Source organism: Pelophylax lessonae (assembly GCF_965119305.1).
Source record: "Pelophylax lessonae genome assembly, chromosome: 3".
Taxonomy (NCBI): Eukaryota; Metazoa; Chordata; class Amphibia; order Anura; family Ranidae; genus Pelophylax; species Pelophylax lessonae.
Window position 1 is genome coordinate 43,478,311 of NC_138770.1, and position 15,003 is coordinate 43,493,313.

General features: G+C 44.4%; 4 protein-coding genes and 1 pseudogene across 6 annotated transcripts in view; 3 read left to right on the forward strand and 2 right to left on the reverse strand.

Annotated features, from left to right (window-relative positions):
- LOC309550683 (uncharacterized protein) overlaps positions 1–15,003 on the forward strand; it is a 3,164,715-nt gene that overhangs the window by 2,766,634 nt on the left and 383,078 nt on the right. The window lies entirely within an intron of this gene.
- The window catches only part of LOC309550793, a 1,525,103-nt pseudogene that overhangs the window by 1,055,081 nt on the left and 455,019 nt on the right, over positions 1–15,003 (reverse strand). The gene's annotated exons all lie outside the window — the stretch shown is intronic.
- LOC309550764 (oocyte zinc finger protein XlCOF29-like) overlaps positions 1–15,003 on the reverse strand; it is a 251,054-nt gene that overhangs the window by 113,746 nt on the left and 122,305 nt on the right. The gene's annotated exons all lie outside the window — the stretch shown is intronic.
- Positions 9,128–15,003, forward strand: part of LOC309550693 (uncharacterized protein) — a 217,615-nt gene continuing 211,739 nt past the window's right edge. For both annotated transcript variants that reach the window (XM_082251027.1, XM_082251026.1), the window contains exon 1: positions 9,128–9,250. In XM_082251027.1, coding sequence (XP_082107153.1) covers positions 9,155–9,250 — 96 coding nt within the window. In that variant the 5' untranslated portion in view covers positions 9,128–9,154. The remainder of the gene's footprint in view (positions 9,251–15,003) is intronic.
- Positions 10,617–12,507, forward strand: LOC309550054 (uncharacterized protein; the record flags this gene model as incomplete). The annotated part of the gene is made up of 2 exons (XM_082250521.1): positions 10,617–10,707; positions 11,513–12,507. The coding sequence occupies 2 exons, from the start codon at positions 10,617–10,619 to the stop codon at positions 12,505–12,507; spliced, it is 1,086 nt and encodes a 361-aa protein (XP_082106647.1).

Below are 15,003 nucleotides of genomic sequence, written 5' to 3' on the forward strand. Positions count from 1 at the left end.
GCAAAATTGCTGTAAAAACGCACTACATGCTTTTCTGCAACTTCTCCATTGAAATCTATTGGACCAAGAAAACAAAAAAAATGCAGCATTTTGCATTTAAAAAAGTCCCTGACTATTTCCACAAATGCAGAGACACAAAAATGCATTGATAATGTGTTCCATCAGAACGCACGTTAAAAAATATACTGCGTTTCTGCAAAAAGCATGAAAAAATGCATTGGTGTGAATAGCGCCTAAGAGTCCTGGTCATCCACACCAGCTAAACAAGGGACTTCACTTGAAGAGGCAACTTGACTGATGAGGATAAAATATTTTGATTTAACCCAGGGATGAAAAAATGTTAATGTCTCACATAGGATAGAGTTGAATAAATGCAATTTTATCTCCAGAAAACCTAGAATAGGACTTCATAGTCATATAGCACCATCTGGTAGATAGGTACAGTTAACGCTTAAACAAACATTCAGTTAATCTATTGAAGTACCTTTTAATCAGATGTGGGTAAATATTCTGAAATACACCCTCTAGGCTAGTCCTCAGAGAAGGGAATTTTGGGAATAAAAGAAGAAAGTTCAGAGAGGAAAGGGATCATCATCGATTGCTCCCCATCATTCACACACTTCATCGATCATCATCACCCTGCCATCACCATTGTTATCACTGAGTCTTCCAACCAATCTTCATGCTCTCTCAATCTCAGTCTCCGTCAATCAACTTCCTTGAAACCTCTAAAACCTCCTCTACTGTCATCACAGTGGCAGTCTTGCAATTCCCAGTGGATCAATTTTCAGACGGCAGTTAAAAGGCAGCTGAGAGGCAATAAATCATAAAGTGTATTGAAAAGCCTGCAGTAGGGTTGCACTGATACCATTTTTTATCAGCGAGTACAAGTACGGATACTTTGGTCATGTACTCGCCGATACCGAGTGTGACGGTGGCGGGTATCAGACCCCTGGCCTTCTCATCCAACTCGTGACCAAAGACCAGACAATCTCACACCCTGCCGTCACTTGCGTAACAATGCCACTCTCAGCTGCACCCGGCACAAAGATTCTTCCAGCTTGCGGGACCACAATCTAGATGCCAGCAGGCTGAGAGTGATTGTCACCGGGCTAATTAAACAATTAACCCTTTCTCTGCCACCACCGCTACGTTTGAGCCCAGCGGACGCTCGTAATTTTAGAAATACCAATTATGACTTTAGAATAATCATCTGTAACACACACTGTCATCTCAGACAGGAATGTTCAGGGGATTTATTCTATATAGTAGCGCTCTTCCAAGAGGCAGGTTCTTTGGTTAGCTTGCGTTAAGAGCTTAGAGACAAAATTAACACTTTTCAAATTAAGGTTTAATTATAAAAAAGGTTAAAATTGGGGCAAATAAAAATATTTACAGAAAAATGGGTTACAAAGAAATAGAGACACAATTCAGCAATTTAGAAGAATAGATAAAGAATTAGAAATGGAAATACTTGCATTCAAAAGTCCTTGTATTATCAGAGGTTCAGAGTTGAGCCTGTGTGATCGGTTCTTCCCTTCAGCGATGTTAGAGCTTGATGTTAAAAATGAGAACTGAGAGCTCCATCAGCTTCTCTCTTTTTCTCTGACCCGCAGGGGGTGTCACCAGAGGTCCTTGACCAATAAACACAGGGGCCATGGCGGCTCATAAACTGCTAAGGGACCTCCCGTTTAGACAGATTTTATAACAGAATTCATATCTTGAATAATGTAAGGGTTACATTCTTGAAACTGATATTTTATTGTACAGCATTGAATTTCACATCCATGGACACCAAACACAGGTTATCTCGTAAAATAACCTCTGACCCGTAAGGCATCTGACCACTAGCTTGTCTTTCCTAGGAGCGAACGTGATCATTTTTGACCCTAATTCGATCTGTATTTTATTTGGCATTCAAATATATACTTTCTAGAGACATATCCTGTATGGGTAAAAAGTTATGAATTTGTGTGTGAATGTATTACAGTTCTAATGACCATCTGGGTGGTGTGTAATTTATGACCCAGCCTGGTCAGTCTTAATGCTTGCTCGTTTATGGCTTTACAACCTAGCCTGCCATCTGCCAGGCCTGCTGATAAGGTTTTCTTTGAAGCTCTGAGCTTCAACCCAAACTTCCTGTATTCCAGGAGTTAATTAACACTGAAAAAAGGAGAGGGGAGAGGGAGGAAAATATCTCTGAGTACACAGTTGCTTGCTAGACTGTGTTACTGGACAACATGGATGCCTGTGATGACAAAATGGTGTCCCAGCGCACAATACCATTACACCGAGTACTAATATTTTGGTTCAATACAAAAAAAAAATGGTGCAAATCGCACTGCAAAGAATCACATGCAATTTAAATGTGTGTATAGAAGCGCTATCTAGTGGGCAGTTTAGAACTCACAACATTCAGCAGAGGGAGCGCTGTTCTAGTAAGTAGGTAGAGACGGATTAGAATTTCAAACCAGCAATCATTTGTTGGAAAACAGAACAGATGATCACATTAGATAAATCAATCACAAGCGCATGCAGGGAGATGGTAGTGTGCCAGTGAGGCACTGTGATTCACGGGTTCCATAGTCAACTCTGCTGAGGCTGGTGGAATGAATGGCTGCCTCTGATCCTGGAGATTCTGGGGGCGGGCAGTGAGCCAAATAGATGCAGGATCGATGGACAGAGCCGGCAACCTCCAGCACACCTGGAAATGACAGCTGCCATCAGGGCTCGTCACTCCCGGGTGGGGGAAATGCCAGGAGCAGGTGGAAGTGCTCCACTATGGAGACAGTACTGTACAGGCAACCAACGAGGACGTCCTTCTTTTTGGAAGTATCGGTTTCGGTATCAAAAGCATTTGGTAGAGTACCGATTCTTGGTCAAATGCCTGGTATCGGCATCAGGGCAGCCCTAGCCCGCAGCATTCACAAAGAGGGGTGAAAAGAGGGACAGGGGGTAAAGAGAGGAAAGAAGGAGTGATGGGGGGGAAAGGGAGATGTGGGATGGGGAGTAGAAGGGTGTGAAGTGGGGGACAGAGAAATAAAAAGGGGGATGGGGGAAGAAGGGACCAAGAAGGTGATGAGAGGGTAAAAAGGCAGTAAAGAGGCAGAAGGGGAATGTGAACAGAGAAAGCAACAGAGCAGTGAAGAGTAAGTAAGGAGGGTGTAGAGGGAGTTATGAGAGGGATGGGGAGTGAAGAGGGGAACAGGGAGGTGAGGAGGAAGTGAAGGGGAAAAGGAAGTAAAGAAGGGGTCAGGAGCTTAACAGGAAAATAGGGGGTGGGGGGGAGATGGTGAAATGGGGGACAGGGAGCTGAAAAGAGGGACAGGAGTGAAGAGGGGGTTTGGGAGGGGATGAGAGGGAAGAGGGGAAAAGGAGGGGAGGAAGGTGGTATAAAGAGAAGATCACGGCAGCAAAGAGGGGGTAAGGGAGATGGATATAGAAAAGGGAGGAGGATAGAAAGGTGAAGAAGGGGTGCATTTGCTCCTACAATTGGACAGCTGGCAGTGATATCATATGCTCAATGCAAATAGGAATTTGGGAGCAGTTTCCTAGCTAGGTGGTGGCAAAGAAAAGGCCACCCCTCCTCCTTCCACCAGGACACCACACAGCACCCTTAATCCCCCTTCTTCCACCACACACTGGGCCCCTGGTGCCTCGTATACAAATCCCCACACACCACACCCTCCACTCCCCTCCTCAGGCACTACCACCTCTCTGAGGACCGGAATAGACAGTGGGAAGCAATGACTTCTACATTAAGATGACCAGATTTTTCACATGAAATCCGGGGGAATATATATATTTTTTTTATTGGCAAATGGCACAGGACTGCATAATACACAGAGCGCTGGGCACAGAACTGCATAATACACAGAGCACTGGGCACAGGACTTAATAATATACAGAGCGCTGGGCACAGAACTGCATAATACACAGAGCGCTGGGCACAGAACTGCATAATACACAGAACCCTGGGCACAGAACTGCATAATACACAGAGCGCTGGGCACAGAACTGCATAATACACAGAGCGCTGGGCACAGGACTGCATAATACATAGAGCGCTGGGCACAGGACTGCATAATACACAGCGCTGGGCACAGGACTACATAATACACAGAGCGCTGGGCACAGGACTACCTAATACACAGAGCGCTGGGCACAGAACTGCATAATACACAGAGCGCTGGGCACAGAACTGCATAATACACAGAGCGCTGGGCACAGGACTGCATAATACATAGAGCGCTGGGCACAGGACTGCATAATACACAGAGCGCTGGGCACAGGACTACCTAATACACAGAGCGTTGGGCACAGGACTACATAATAAACAGAGCACTGGGCACAGAACTGCATAATACACAGAGCACTGGGCACAGGACTACCTAATACACAGAGCGCTGGGCACAGGACTGCATAATACACAGACCGCTGGGAACAGGACTACATAATACACAGAGCGCTGGGAACAGGACTACATAATACACAGAGCGCTGGGCACAGGACTACATAATACACAGGAGGGTGTTAGGCATAGAGTACAGCGTTCAGAGGTTTGCTATGTACAGAGGACACTTCTACCCCCACATCCATAGCTCACCTCTGCACCCTTCTCTCACAGTTTATCTCTGCAGCCACCTCTTAGCCCTTCCCCCACAACAGCTAAATGCTCCATCTTTCCATGATCAGCTTTGACCGCTGCTCCCCCACTGCCCTCACCAAATCTACTTATCTCTGGTTCCCAGCCCTCCACACAGTCAATTTTGGCTCTGCCTCTCCTCCACTGAACAGCAGTAGGAGCTGCAGTGAGATCGTCCAGAAGCAAAAAGAACAAAAAAGGGCGCACCGACCTAGCGCATTATCCTCAATAAAAGGCTTTATTTAAGTGACATTAAAAATGGCTACTCACAGACGTAGATAAAAGTATAACGTATCAAGCTGGATTGCTCAAATGTCCGTGTTTAGTCCATAATATCGTCCATGACCTATGAGATGACTGACGCGTTTCGAGGCCTAGCCTCTTCCTCAGAGCCACTAGGCTAGGCCCCGAAACGCGTCAGTCATCTCATCGGTCATGGATGATATTATGGACTAAACACGGACATTTGAGCAATCCAGCTTGATACGTTATACTTTTATCTACGTCTGTGAGTAGCCATTTTTAATGTCACTTAAATAAAGCCTTTTATTGAGGATAATGCGCTAGGTCGATGCGCCCTTTTTTGTTCTTTTTGCTTCTAGTACCGGTGGACTACCCCAGTCCGATAAGGGCAGCAAGACCTTAGCCATCTGAGAAGCCAGTTGTCAGTCCCGTGAGGAGTGTGGTCGAGGGGCCTGGATACCAAGCGCAGCAGAAGGGTGGTTACACCTTATTGTTTTTTAGTTAGATCGTCCAGCAGGAGGTCACCAGGCCGTTTCTCAGCCAGCATGGGGTGCCCTGTCTATATAATTCGGCCCTGAATCTGAAACAAAACGGGGCAGACTTGGACCGGGGACAGTGTCCTCAATACGGGGGCGTCTGGTCAACCTATTCTACATACAGTACCAGGCATTCATCACCAAACACACCGCAGGGGGAGCATCCAGAGAGGAGCCCATTCCACACACCAGGCACAGCATCCTGATGGATCCAGAGAGCAGGAAAACCTCCGCCTGAGCATTCTCTGAAACCCGCCAACCGCTGATAACCACATGTTCATTGGCCACTTATAGCTCCACCCTAGACGCTAATTGGTCTCCCATTGCCTGGACCCAAAAACATTTACACTTTACTCTGTTATTCTCAGGACACAGCCTGGGATACAAACATCGTGGAACAAGAAACCAAAACAGATACTGTCCTGGCAAATCGGATATACAGTACATACACCCAGCACAAGGTAGTCTTCACACTATGAGACGTTTCTATGGGGCTGCAGTTCCTCTGAGTTCCACAAGGTGGTGATCTCACTCCTACCCAGACAGGAAGTCTCTATGGAATACAGACAGGAAGTGATGTCACATACAGACAGGAAGTTCTAGGTGAGTCAGAAGGCAGTAGGGAGGAGACATCGCTGGAAGTGGCTGCAGAGGAGGTAATAAGATCTTATTTTCTATTTACACCCTTTAACCCCCCCCCCCTCCCCCGTCATGTCTGTCCTCTTCCTCCATAGTCACTGTGACATCTTTTATCTCCAGCAGATGATGATACACACATATATATTGTGGAAACCTAGACTAACCCTGTATATTACAATGAGGAAATGTATCGCCTGTACCACGAGAGGAGTTACTGATGTCATTAAATGCTGGTTCCAGACATTGTATGTGTGGGGAATGAAATGATAATGAAAGGGTGGGATTAGGGAAGATTTCTGTAAGATTTTACACGGGAATGATCAGCGCTCCTTCCAGAGACACTATGACGAGTCTCACAATGGGAGTCTGAAAGGGACTCGATTTTGGGGGGATGAGATGGCGAACCAAGAGAGGAGAGCGGTAATTTTATCAAAAAGATGTCCAGATGGGAATCCAAATGGATTTTTCACCTCAATACAATTGCTCCGGCTGGATTAAATATTGATATTGAGCGGTTTGCTTTTCATTTATCTGTTTTATGCATTTTTTTATTGTATTTTTATATAGTTTTACCAATTATTGATTATTATAAATAAAGTTATGTACAATTTAAGTGATAGTTGATGATGTTAAAGATGTTTCTAAGTTATTGTTCAGCAAAATGGACAGGAGTAGGGACACTTTTTAGGACAGCTCCACCTGCCAGTAGTCCTCCTGGACAAAGACTGGCAGTTTCCAATTCAAACACGTCAAATGTCACCAGGTTAGGAGAGGCGCCCTCTCTGTTTACATCTAAACGGTATCCGGCCCGCCATCCACTGGATTATCTGCGGCCGGTACCCTGGCAGTGGATTACCACTTCTGCTCCTCATGCCGCTGTTCCCTATTTAGTACTATAGAGGCATCTATTGCTTCACAGGCACCATGAGCTCTGTGGTACTACAGGGCCCAGCACACCTAGTCATTTACAGCCCGGATTTTTCTAAATAAGTGCTGCCAGGTTACTCCAGGAATTGTCTGACACTTTATTATCAGATTGTTCCATTACAGTTATTGTGTTGTGGATTAAGATAGTTTGGCCATATTGTAAGCGCTACCTGAACATTTATTGTTCCTCTATTATCCCTTCAGGGTCAGAACATTCCCCCATTTAAGTGGCCGTAACATTCCCTATATATTGGTGATACATTCTAGTAATATGGTACTCTAAATACACAGAACTGACAATAAATAGACAAGACAATGACCATTCTGACCATAAATGGCCTACAAAGGGCAATTATTACACTACACAGACAGCGAATCAGCAATCATTACAATATGCTGCCAACATAATGATGGAGTACAGGGTTCAGGAGTATGGAGCATAGAACCCCTCACATTGCTGGTCAGGAAGAAGAAAACATCCCCCAGCCTGTGATGAAGAATATGTTCCATCATTGGTGTCAGAAGCAGGAAAATATTGAAGGTTCTGAGGGAAGTAGAGGAGCTGAGGGGTCTCGGAGGAGGTATTGGGACTAAAGGACTCTGGGATCCTCTGAGGGTGCACTGCATCTAAAGGACTCTGGACCCCTGAGGAAGTATTAAAGCTGAAGGACTTTGGGGACCTCTTAGAAAGTAATAGAGCTGAACAAATCTGAAAGGTTAGTGGTGCTGAAGGGCCTCTGAGGTGGTAGTCACACTGCAAGGCTCTGAGGTAAGAGAAGGCTTTAGAGCTCATAGGATCTCTTGGTCTCTGATGGTCCTCCCACCCCAGCTGCACTTACTTTTCTGACCTCTATAAAGCGGAGTTCCAGGCAAAACATTTTTTGGGGAAAAAAATACTCTTAGGACAGTCAGGGCTAGTGCATTTAAGCAACGGCAGCCTCTGAACTGTCCCCTGCTTAGTGAACCTGTAAGAAGAAAAACTCATCTTGAAAATTTCTTGTCCAGCGCTGCCATCTCCGGTGTGGGCAGCTGAAGCCAGAGCGTCCCTCTTTCGTCCCTCTTCCTTGATGTCGGAGTCCCAGAATGCCATGCCTCGTCACTTCCGTGGCAGGTGCGTCACCCCACAGCTCCTTGCGCATGCCCAGAAGCTGTTCTCCATTCATCGGCAGAGAAGGATGCACCTGCACCGGAAGTGACAAGGGACACTGGTGCAGGCGCATTGACTCCTGGGATTAATGACGCTCATCTCCCAGGAGTCAGTGCAAAGGAGGAAGTGACGTCGGGGGCCACGGCCGCAGAGGGGAGAAGTGGAAGGAAGGTAAGTTAATTTTCAGAAAAAATAAGGTAAGCGAAACACAAAAAACAAATTATAATTATCCAATTCATTTTCAGGTTATTTTAATCTAACTAACGGTGTAAAGTTGAAAAATAGGCCGGAACTCCGCTTTAAAGAACTCCAATCACCTCACCATCTCACTGGCCAAGAAAAAAGTTTCCAAAAATGCAAACATCAAGAACCCCCTACCACTCTATACAATATCCTGGATAGTACAGTATCCCCCCCCCCCCCCCACAGAACAGATTCCTCCCCCACAGCTCTCTACTCCACCAGCAGCATCCTCCTGCCATCCAATCCCTTCTCTTACTGCAGATAGTGACAGTGACATCACTCCATTCAGGTAGCAGGCTGCCGGGGATTGGAGCCTTGCAGCCGGAGGTCTGGCAATCATCCTGATTAGTCGGAAAAGTCTGGCCAAAAGTTAGCAAGTTCCCCTTCCTGGACATCATGTTGACTTTACATTGACCTCATAGTGCTGCCTCAGAGCAATCAAGTCAAAAGAAGGATTGTTTTTATCATTCATTTTCTACTGATCAAAAACTAATCTAAACTAGTTCAGAAACAAAACCAACCCAACAGAGAAACGGGAATTTCTGACCCGGCAGGTTTAGAGGGTTCTGGGACCTAAACAAATTGTAGCAAACACTAAACAAAACAGTCCAAACTAAATGTGTTCCTACGAGGGCAGTAGTTCTTAAAAGGACAGCAACCCTCCTATTACCCTCCTCACATCCACACCCTATTATTGTGTGACCAATACCATCCAAATAATTCTTACTTTCATTTACAAAAGTATCCATTTACAAGAAGACCTGCATAGATCAAATGATGGCACCAATGAGGATGGAGGAGGACCGGAGTCACATGACTGAGAAGATACTAAACCTCACCCTGGAGATCATCTACCTGCTGACCGGAGAGGTGAGCAGAACTCTGGGAGGTCACATGACATCACACTTATCTCTATTAATAAAACACAGACCTGACCAGAGAGGTGAGGAGGGTTCTGGGAGGTCACATGACATCATTCTTATCTCTATTAATAAAACACAGACCTGACAGAAGTGGTGGGGAGGATTCTGGGAGGTCACATGACATCACTCTCAGCTCTATTAATAAAACACAGACATGACCGGAGAGATGAGGAGGATTCTGGGAGGTCACATGATATCACTCTTATCTCTATAAATAAAACAAAGTTATGACCAGAGAGGTGAGGAGGATTCTGGGATTCTAACATGATATTCCTTTTGGTTTTCCAATACAGAGATTTTCTCTTCAGAAGTCAGGTGATCATATGACCATCACAGTGCCTCCATATGACTCCCTAAAATCTGAGAGACACAACATGCAGAAGATTCTAGAAGTTACCGAGAGGATGATGGAGCTTCTGACACAAGAGGTGATCAGTGCTGGGAATTCTGGGACATTATCCAGTAACAGACAAGGGATGTGTCTGGATGGTGACTGTATCATTGTGTGTGTCAGGTTCCTATAAGGTGTCAGGATGTCACTGTCTATTTCTCCATGGAGGAGTGGGAGTATTTAGAAGGACACAAGGATCTCTACAAGGACGTCATGATGGAGAATCAGCCGCCCCTCACATCACCGGGTAAGAGGAGACTTTATTGTAAAGGAGAGAGCAGTACGGAGGCTCCACCTAGACCCCCATCATCTGATAAACACATAGAAACAATGTATTCAGTCAGTGTGTGTGTTTCCTACAGATGGATCCATTAATGGGAACCGGCCAGAGAGATGTCCCTGTCCTCTGCATTCCTGGGATTCCACACAGGAAGATCACACCATCCCTCACCATCATCAGGTAGATGAAGAGCAATCACTGATGGTATCAATAGGATCTGTACATTATCTGCATTGTTACAATTGATTTCATTTTTATTACATTTTCAGAGTGGAAGCCTGAGAGCTTCTAAAGTTGAGGGTAAAGCAGAAGAAGAAGAGACTTATGTAAGGGATGATGAGCAATCTATAGAGGAAGATGGAATGAGGAGGTCATTTATAGAGGAGGACACTCCTACAGAGATCAGCAAAGGTGGGTCATTAACAATAAATCTAAATACATTCCTCCACCCATACTGCTCCCTGATTGGTCCAGAGTAGGAAATGGACTGGGTTATATCAGCCTGTAATACCCTGGTCACTTTCCGGGGCGGTGTTCCCCGTCCTGTATTTCTCTCGGATAATCTTCCTTCTCTTGTCTGCAGACACAATTTATGAATATAGACTGGATTTATGTAGATTCTGGGGTTTGGCTGGCAGCAAAATGTTGGTTTTCACCATAGGCATTGCTCAACCTAGGCAGCTGGTTGATGTACCTTGGGTCCTCTGCATCTTGCCCGGGTCTAGCAAGATCTGTGAGAGAGAAATTCTCCCAGGGTTACTTGTTCTGTTGTTTACTGGCTGTGCCGGGTGGAGGGATATGTCTGTATAGTCCCAGACCCAAGTCACTGAGTGCAGTCTCAGAAGACGAGAGGCAGCGGTGTTGAACCTTTGCAGCTTGTTTCAAGTAAACATTTAAGCTTCCACTGATTACTGAATATCAATTTTATAAGTCCCGACTCTTACTCTGTATAGTTTACATTGCATATAATGTAGTCCTTACCCCTGCACTATGTTGTACGTTACATAGTTCTGATTTTATATAGTCCTAACTATTGTGCCCTATACAGTATGTTGTTGCTCACTACCCACTGTTATATATTAACATAATATGTATTCCATTTTGTTACACCCATTGTCTACCAGCTGGACATTTTATATCTGATGATTTGATTGGAGCACAGACTTATACATGTTGATAATAATGTAATAACATCCTCAAGCTTTGGAACCTTAAACACAAAGTGACACTCATCCTATAATCCCCTCATCAATGTCACTCCTGTAAAAGACAGTTCTCGTTGTTTCCTCACTCTCTAAATAAGGTCCACGAATAAAGAAATGAACTGGTAGGAGATCAGAGGACCCATTTACTAGTTACCTTCAGGGGGGAATTGTAAGATCCTCAGAGACAAAACTGTCTGATGTGGACTCAGTCCTGGTTTAGGGGGACCAATCTGCTCATGTCTAGTAATAATCTTTTTATTTCTATTTTAGTACATGGATGGGAGATGAGGAAAACCTCAGAGGATTGTCTCAGTTTGTCTCCAGACTGTAAAGTAGAAGATGAGGACATCACACAGTATAGTCCAGGAGAAAACCCGGCTACCTCAAATGTCCATTTGGCATTACACAGTGTAGATGGACCATCGTATTCCTCTTATCCTGAGGAACCTCTTACTGTGAGGGACGGTGCCGTCCTTCCAACAGATAAGAGGTTTTCCTGTACTGAGTGCGGGAAGCAATTCCAATTTAAATCCAGTCTTAATGTACATAAAAGATCTCATACAGGTGAAAAGCCACATTCTTGCCCTGAGTGTGGGAAATGTTTTTCAGCTAAGTCCAGTCTTTCCGTACATCAGAGATCTCACACGGTGAAAGAGCTGTATTCTTGTTCTGAGTGTGGGAAATGTTTATCAAGGAAGTCCAATCTTTACACACATCAGAGATCTCACACAGGAGAGAAACCGTATACCTGTCCTGATTGTGGGAAATGTTTTACAGAGAAATTCAGTCTTGACAGACATCAGAGATCTCACACGGGGGAAAAACCATATTCATGTTCTGAGTGCAAGAAATGTTTTTCAGAGAAGTCCAGGCTTGTCTCACATCAGAGATCTCACACAGGGAAAAAGCCGTATTCCTGTCCTGAGTGCGGGAAATGTTTTTTAGAGAAATGTAATCTTTATAGTCATCAGAGATTGCACACAGGAGAGAAGCCGTATTGCTGTTCTGAGTGTGGGAAATGTTTTGTACAAAAGACAGATCTTGTCAAGCATCAGAGGTCTCACACAGGGGAAAAACCATATTCATGTCTTGAGTGCGGGAAATGTTTTGCAGATAAGTCCAATCTTTATAATCATCAGAGAACGCACACGGGAGAGAAGCCTTATTCCTGTGCTGAGTGTGGAAAATGTTTTGTACAAAAATCAGCACTTGTCACACATCAGAGGTCCCACACGGGGGAAAAACCGTATTTCTGTCCTAAGTGTGAAAAATGTTTTTCACAGAAGTCCCTTCTCTCCAAACATCAGAGATCTCACACAGAGAAGTAATTTTCCTGTCCTGAGTGAGGAAATCGTTATGGTGACATGAGTGCAGGAAATTTCTTCTATATGAATTTTACTGGACATCACAGCTCTCATATGGAGAAGAACACCCTGATATACACATCAGATATACTTGTAACACACCGCATTGTTACTGGTTGCAGGATGTTAAATGGCCACAAGATGGCATTGTTTTTCAGTTTAGCTATTACAGGATCTTGTCTAGCAACGCTAAGAATGTTAGGACTTGAATGCTGCAAACTGTATTTCTTCACTCAGACAAGCTGGAACTGAGTGGGCAAAGGCGCAGGAGCCTTTAAAAAGGAAAAGTCAGTGAGAAACAAGGAGACTGTGAGAGAGCCAGGATGGTGAGAGAGAGTTGTTTGGATACCAGAGGACACACTCTAGATCGGATTGAGCCAGAGAGCTGAACAGGTGATTCCAGATCACTGAACCCACTGAGGGGCAGAAAAGATGGTCCTACAGTCAGAGAGATTGGATCAGTACTATTGGCATGACTTCATCCACGGGAGGAGACAAAGGGGGCCCCCAACACTCAAGGTGATCACTTTGCCCTGCTACAACAAAGGACTGGGTGAGAGGGTTCCTAACCCATACCACGCCATCACAGGTTGCAGGCTTATTTGCTGTTCCCAGTTATTTCAGCTTAGGATTTCCTACAGTACATACTACCACACAGACTCTAGAGCCTATTCAATGCTTCCGCCTATCTCCATTCATTACTCATTGATTCACTGCATGCAGGATATCAGCACTAATGCTTTCTGTATCACTGATAGGCAGGAATTCTGAAAGCTTTTTATTTTAGGTCTATCCAAAGAAAGAAAAAAGTTTCACAAGCCAATTTCTGCACTTAAAGTGACATGCTTATGCTAAATTCTACTCTCACCCCTTACCAGCTTAAGGAATTTCTATAATCATCTGATGTCCTTAAAGTAACTACCCAAGTTTGTTGCCAAAAAGGAACTCGGCTTGCTTTTTTACCAGCTCTGGGGAAGTGTCATTCCTCCCCTAAAGAGATTACACCTCTACTGTGCATTAACCGGCTTGATGGGGCCCTTACGTTACTATGTAACTATGTAACTATGTAACGTAAGGGCCCCATCAAGCCGGCAGAAGAGTATATAGAGTCGCATATTTTGAGATTGGTTTTCTGAGACATTTCTTATCCTAATCATCAGAGAGGTAAACCCTGACTCTGATTATTGGGAGCCCACCAGTGAGCTAGCGTAATAGCTCTTGCTCTTTTCTTTTCTGCTCACTTGGGGGAAAACCTCTTGGTAGGAGAGCTAACGTTGAAACTACTGCAGGACAGTTGGTTCTACTTAAAGTGGCACTGTACTGTGTTGTATTGTTTATTCCTTATATGTGGTTTCCTCTTGTGTACATCAGACGCTGACTTTTCGTGATTATACTACTGCTAATCTGACCTCAATATAAACGGAATAATGGTTCTTCAAAAGTTGTGTGTTTATTCTTTGAGTGACATTTGGTTAAAGTATTATGGTGGTATCAGCAGGGGCTGTGCTTCAACCAGGGCTCAAATACTCAGCGGCTCCTGAGGGGGTAGTGTTATATACTGCATGGCTTATCTTCATCATGTAAGAAACGGTTCATAAGGAGATCAGAGTTCACCAGAGACATCTATGGAGTGTTCTACCGTGTTGGCCATTGCAATAGAAAAAAATGAAACTATTGCCTTTCAGTTGTATAAATTTTGTGGTGTAAGCTTTCACAAACACTTAGAGGTCTGTTTTTTTTTTTTTTTTTTTACTTCATTAAATGAATTTATTTAATATAATGATCATCAGCTTCTTCCAGTGGCAATAATGGGGCACTCAGGATTATAGACATTAGAGTCTATACTCTAATAGTCTAATAGTGTAGCTCTAATAGTCATTAGAGCTACACTCTTGCATTGTTAGGCTCCTCCCTGGAGCACCAAAGCACTACATTATTGTTTCTCAACCAGGGTTCCTCCAGAGGTTGCTAGGGGTTGCATGAGCAATGGGCAGTTTCTGCCTCTCAGGTAAGTTCCACCTGACACTGTTGATCTTTTTAGCTATCTATAAGAAGGTAATTCTTCCCAGTGTCCACAAGTGTAAGGAGCATTTATCCCACTAACCATCACACTAATGTATCATGAGTTGTAGATATAGTCATTTTTAGCAGGGGTTCCCTGAGACTTGAAAATGATTTCAAGGGTTCCTCTGTGTTGAAAAGGTTTAGAAAGGCTGCACTACATAGTGGAAGACTTTCTTCTCCCCCCAACTCTGGACGCTGGGCCACTTGCGCTCCTGTGAAGTGCAGCCTGGAACATCAGGAATATTGCTGTGCCTGTCCATGTCGAGTGGCATAGCCATGCATCCAGAATATTAATCGAGAGGCTCCAAGTGCTGTAAGCAGCTGGCAATGTTCTTCCCCATAGACACCCCGGATGTGCATGGTTGCAGTCTGGATGACTCCTACTGGTAGACATAA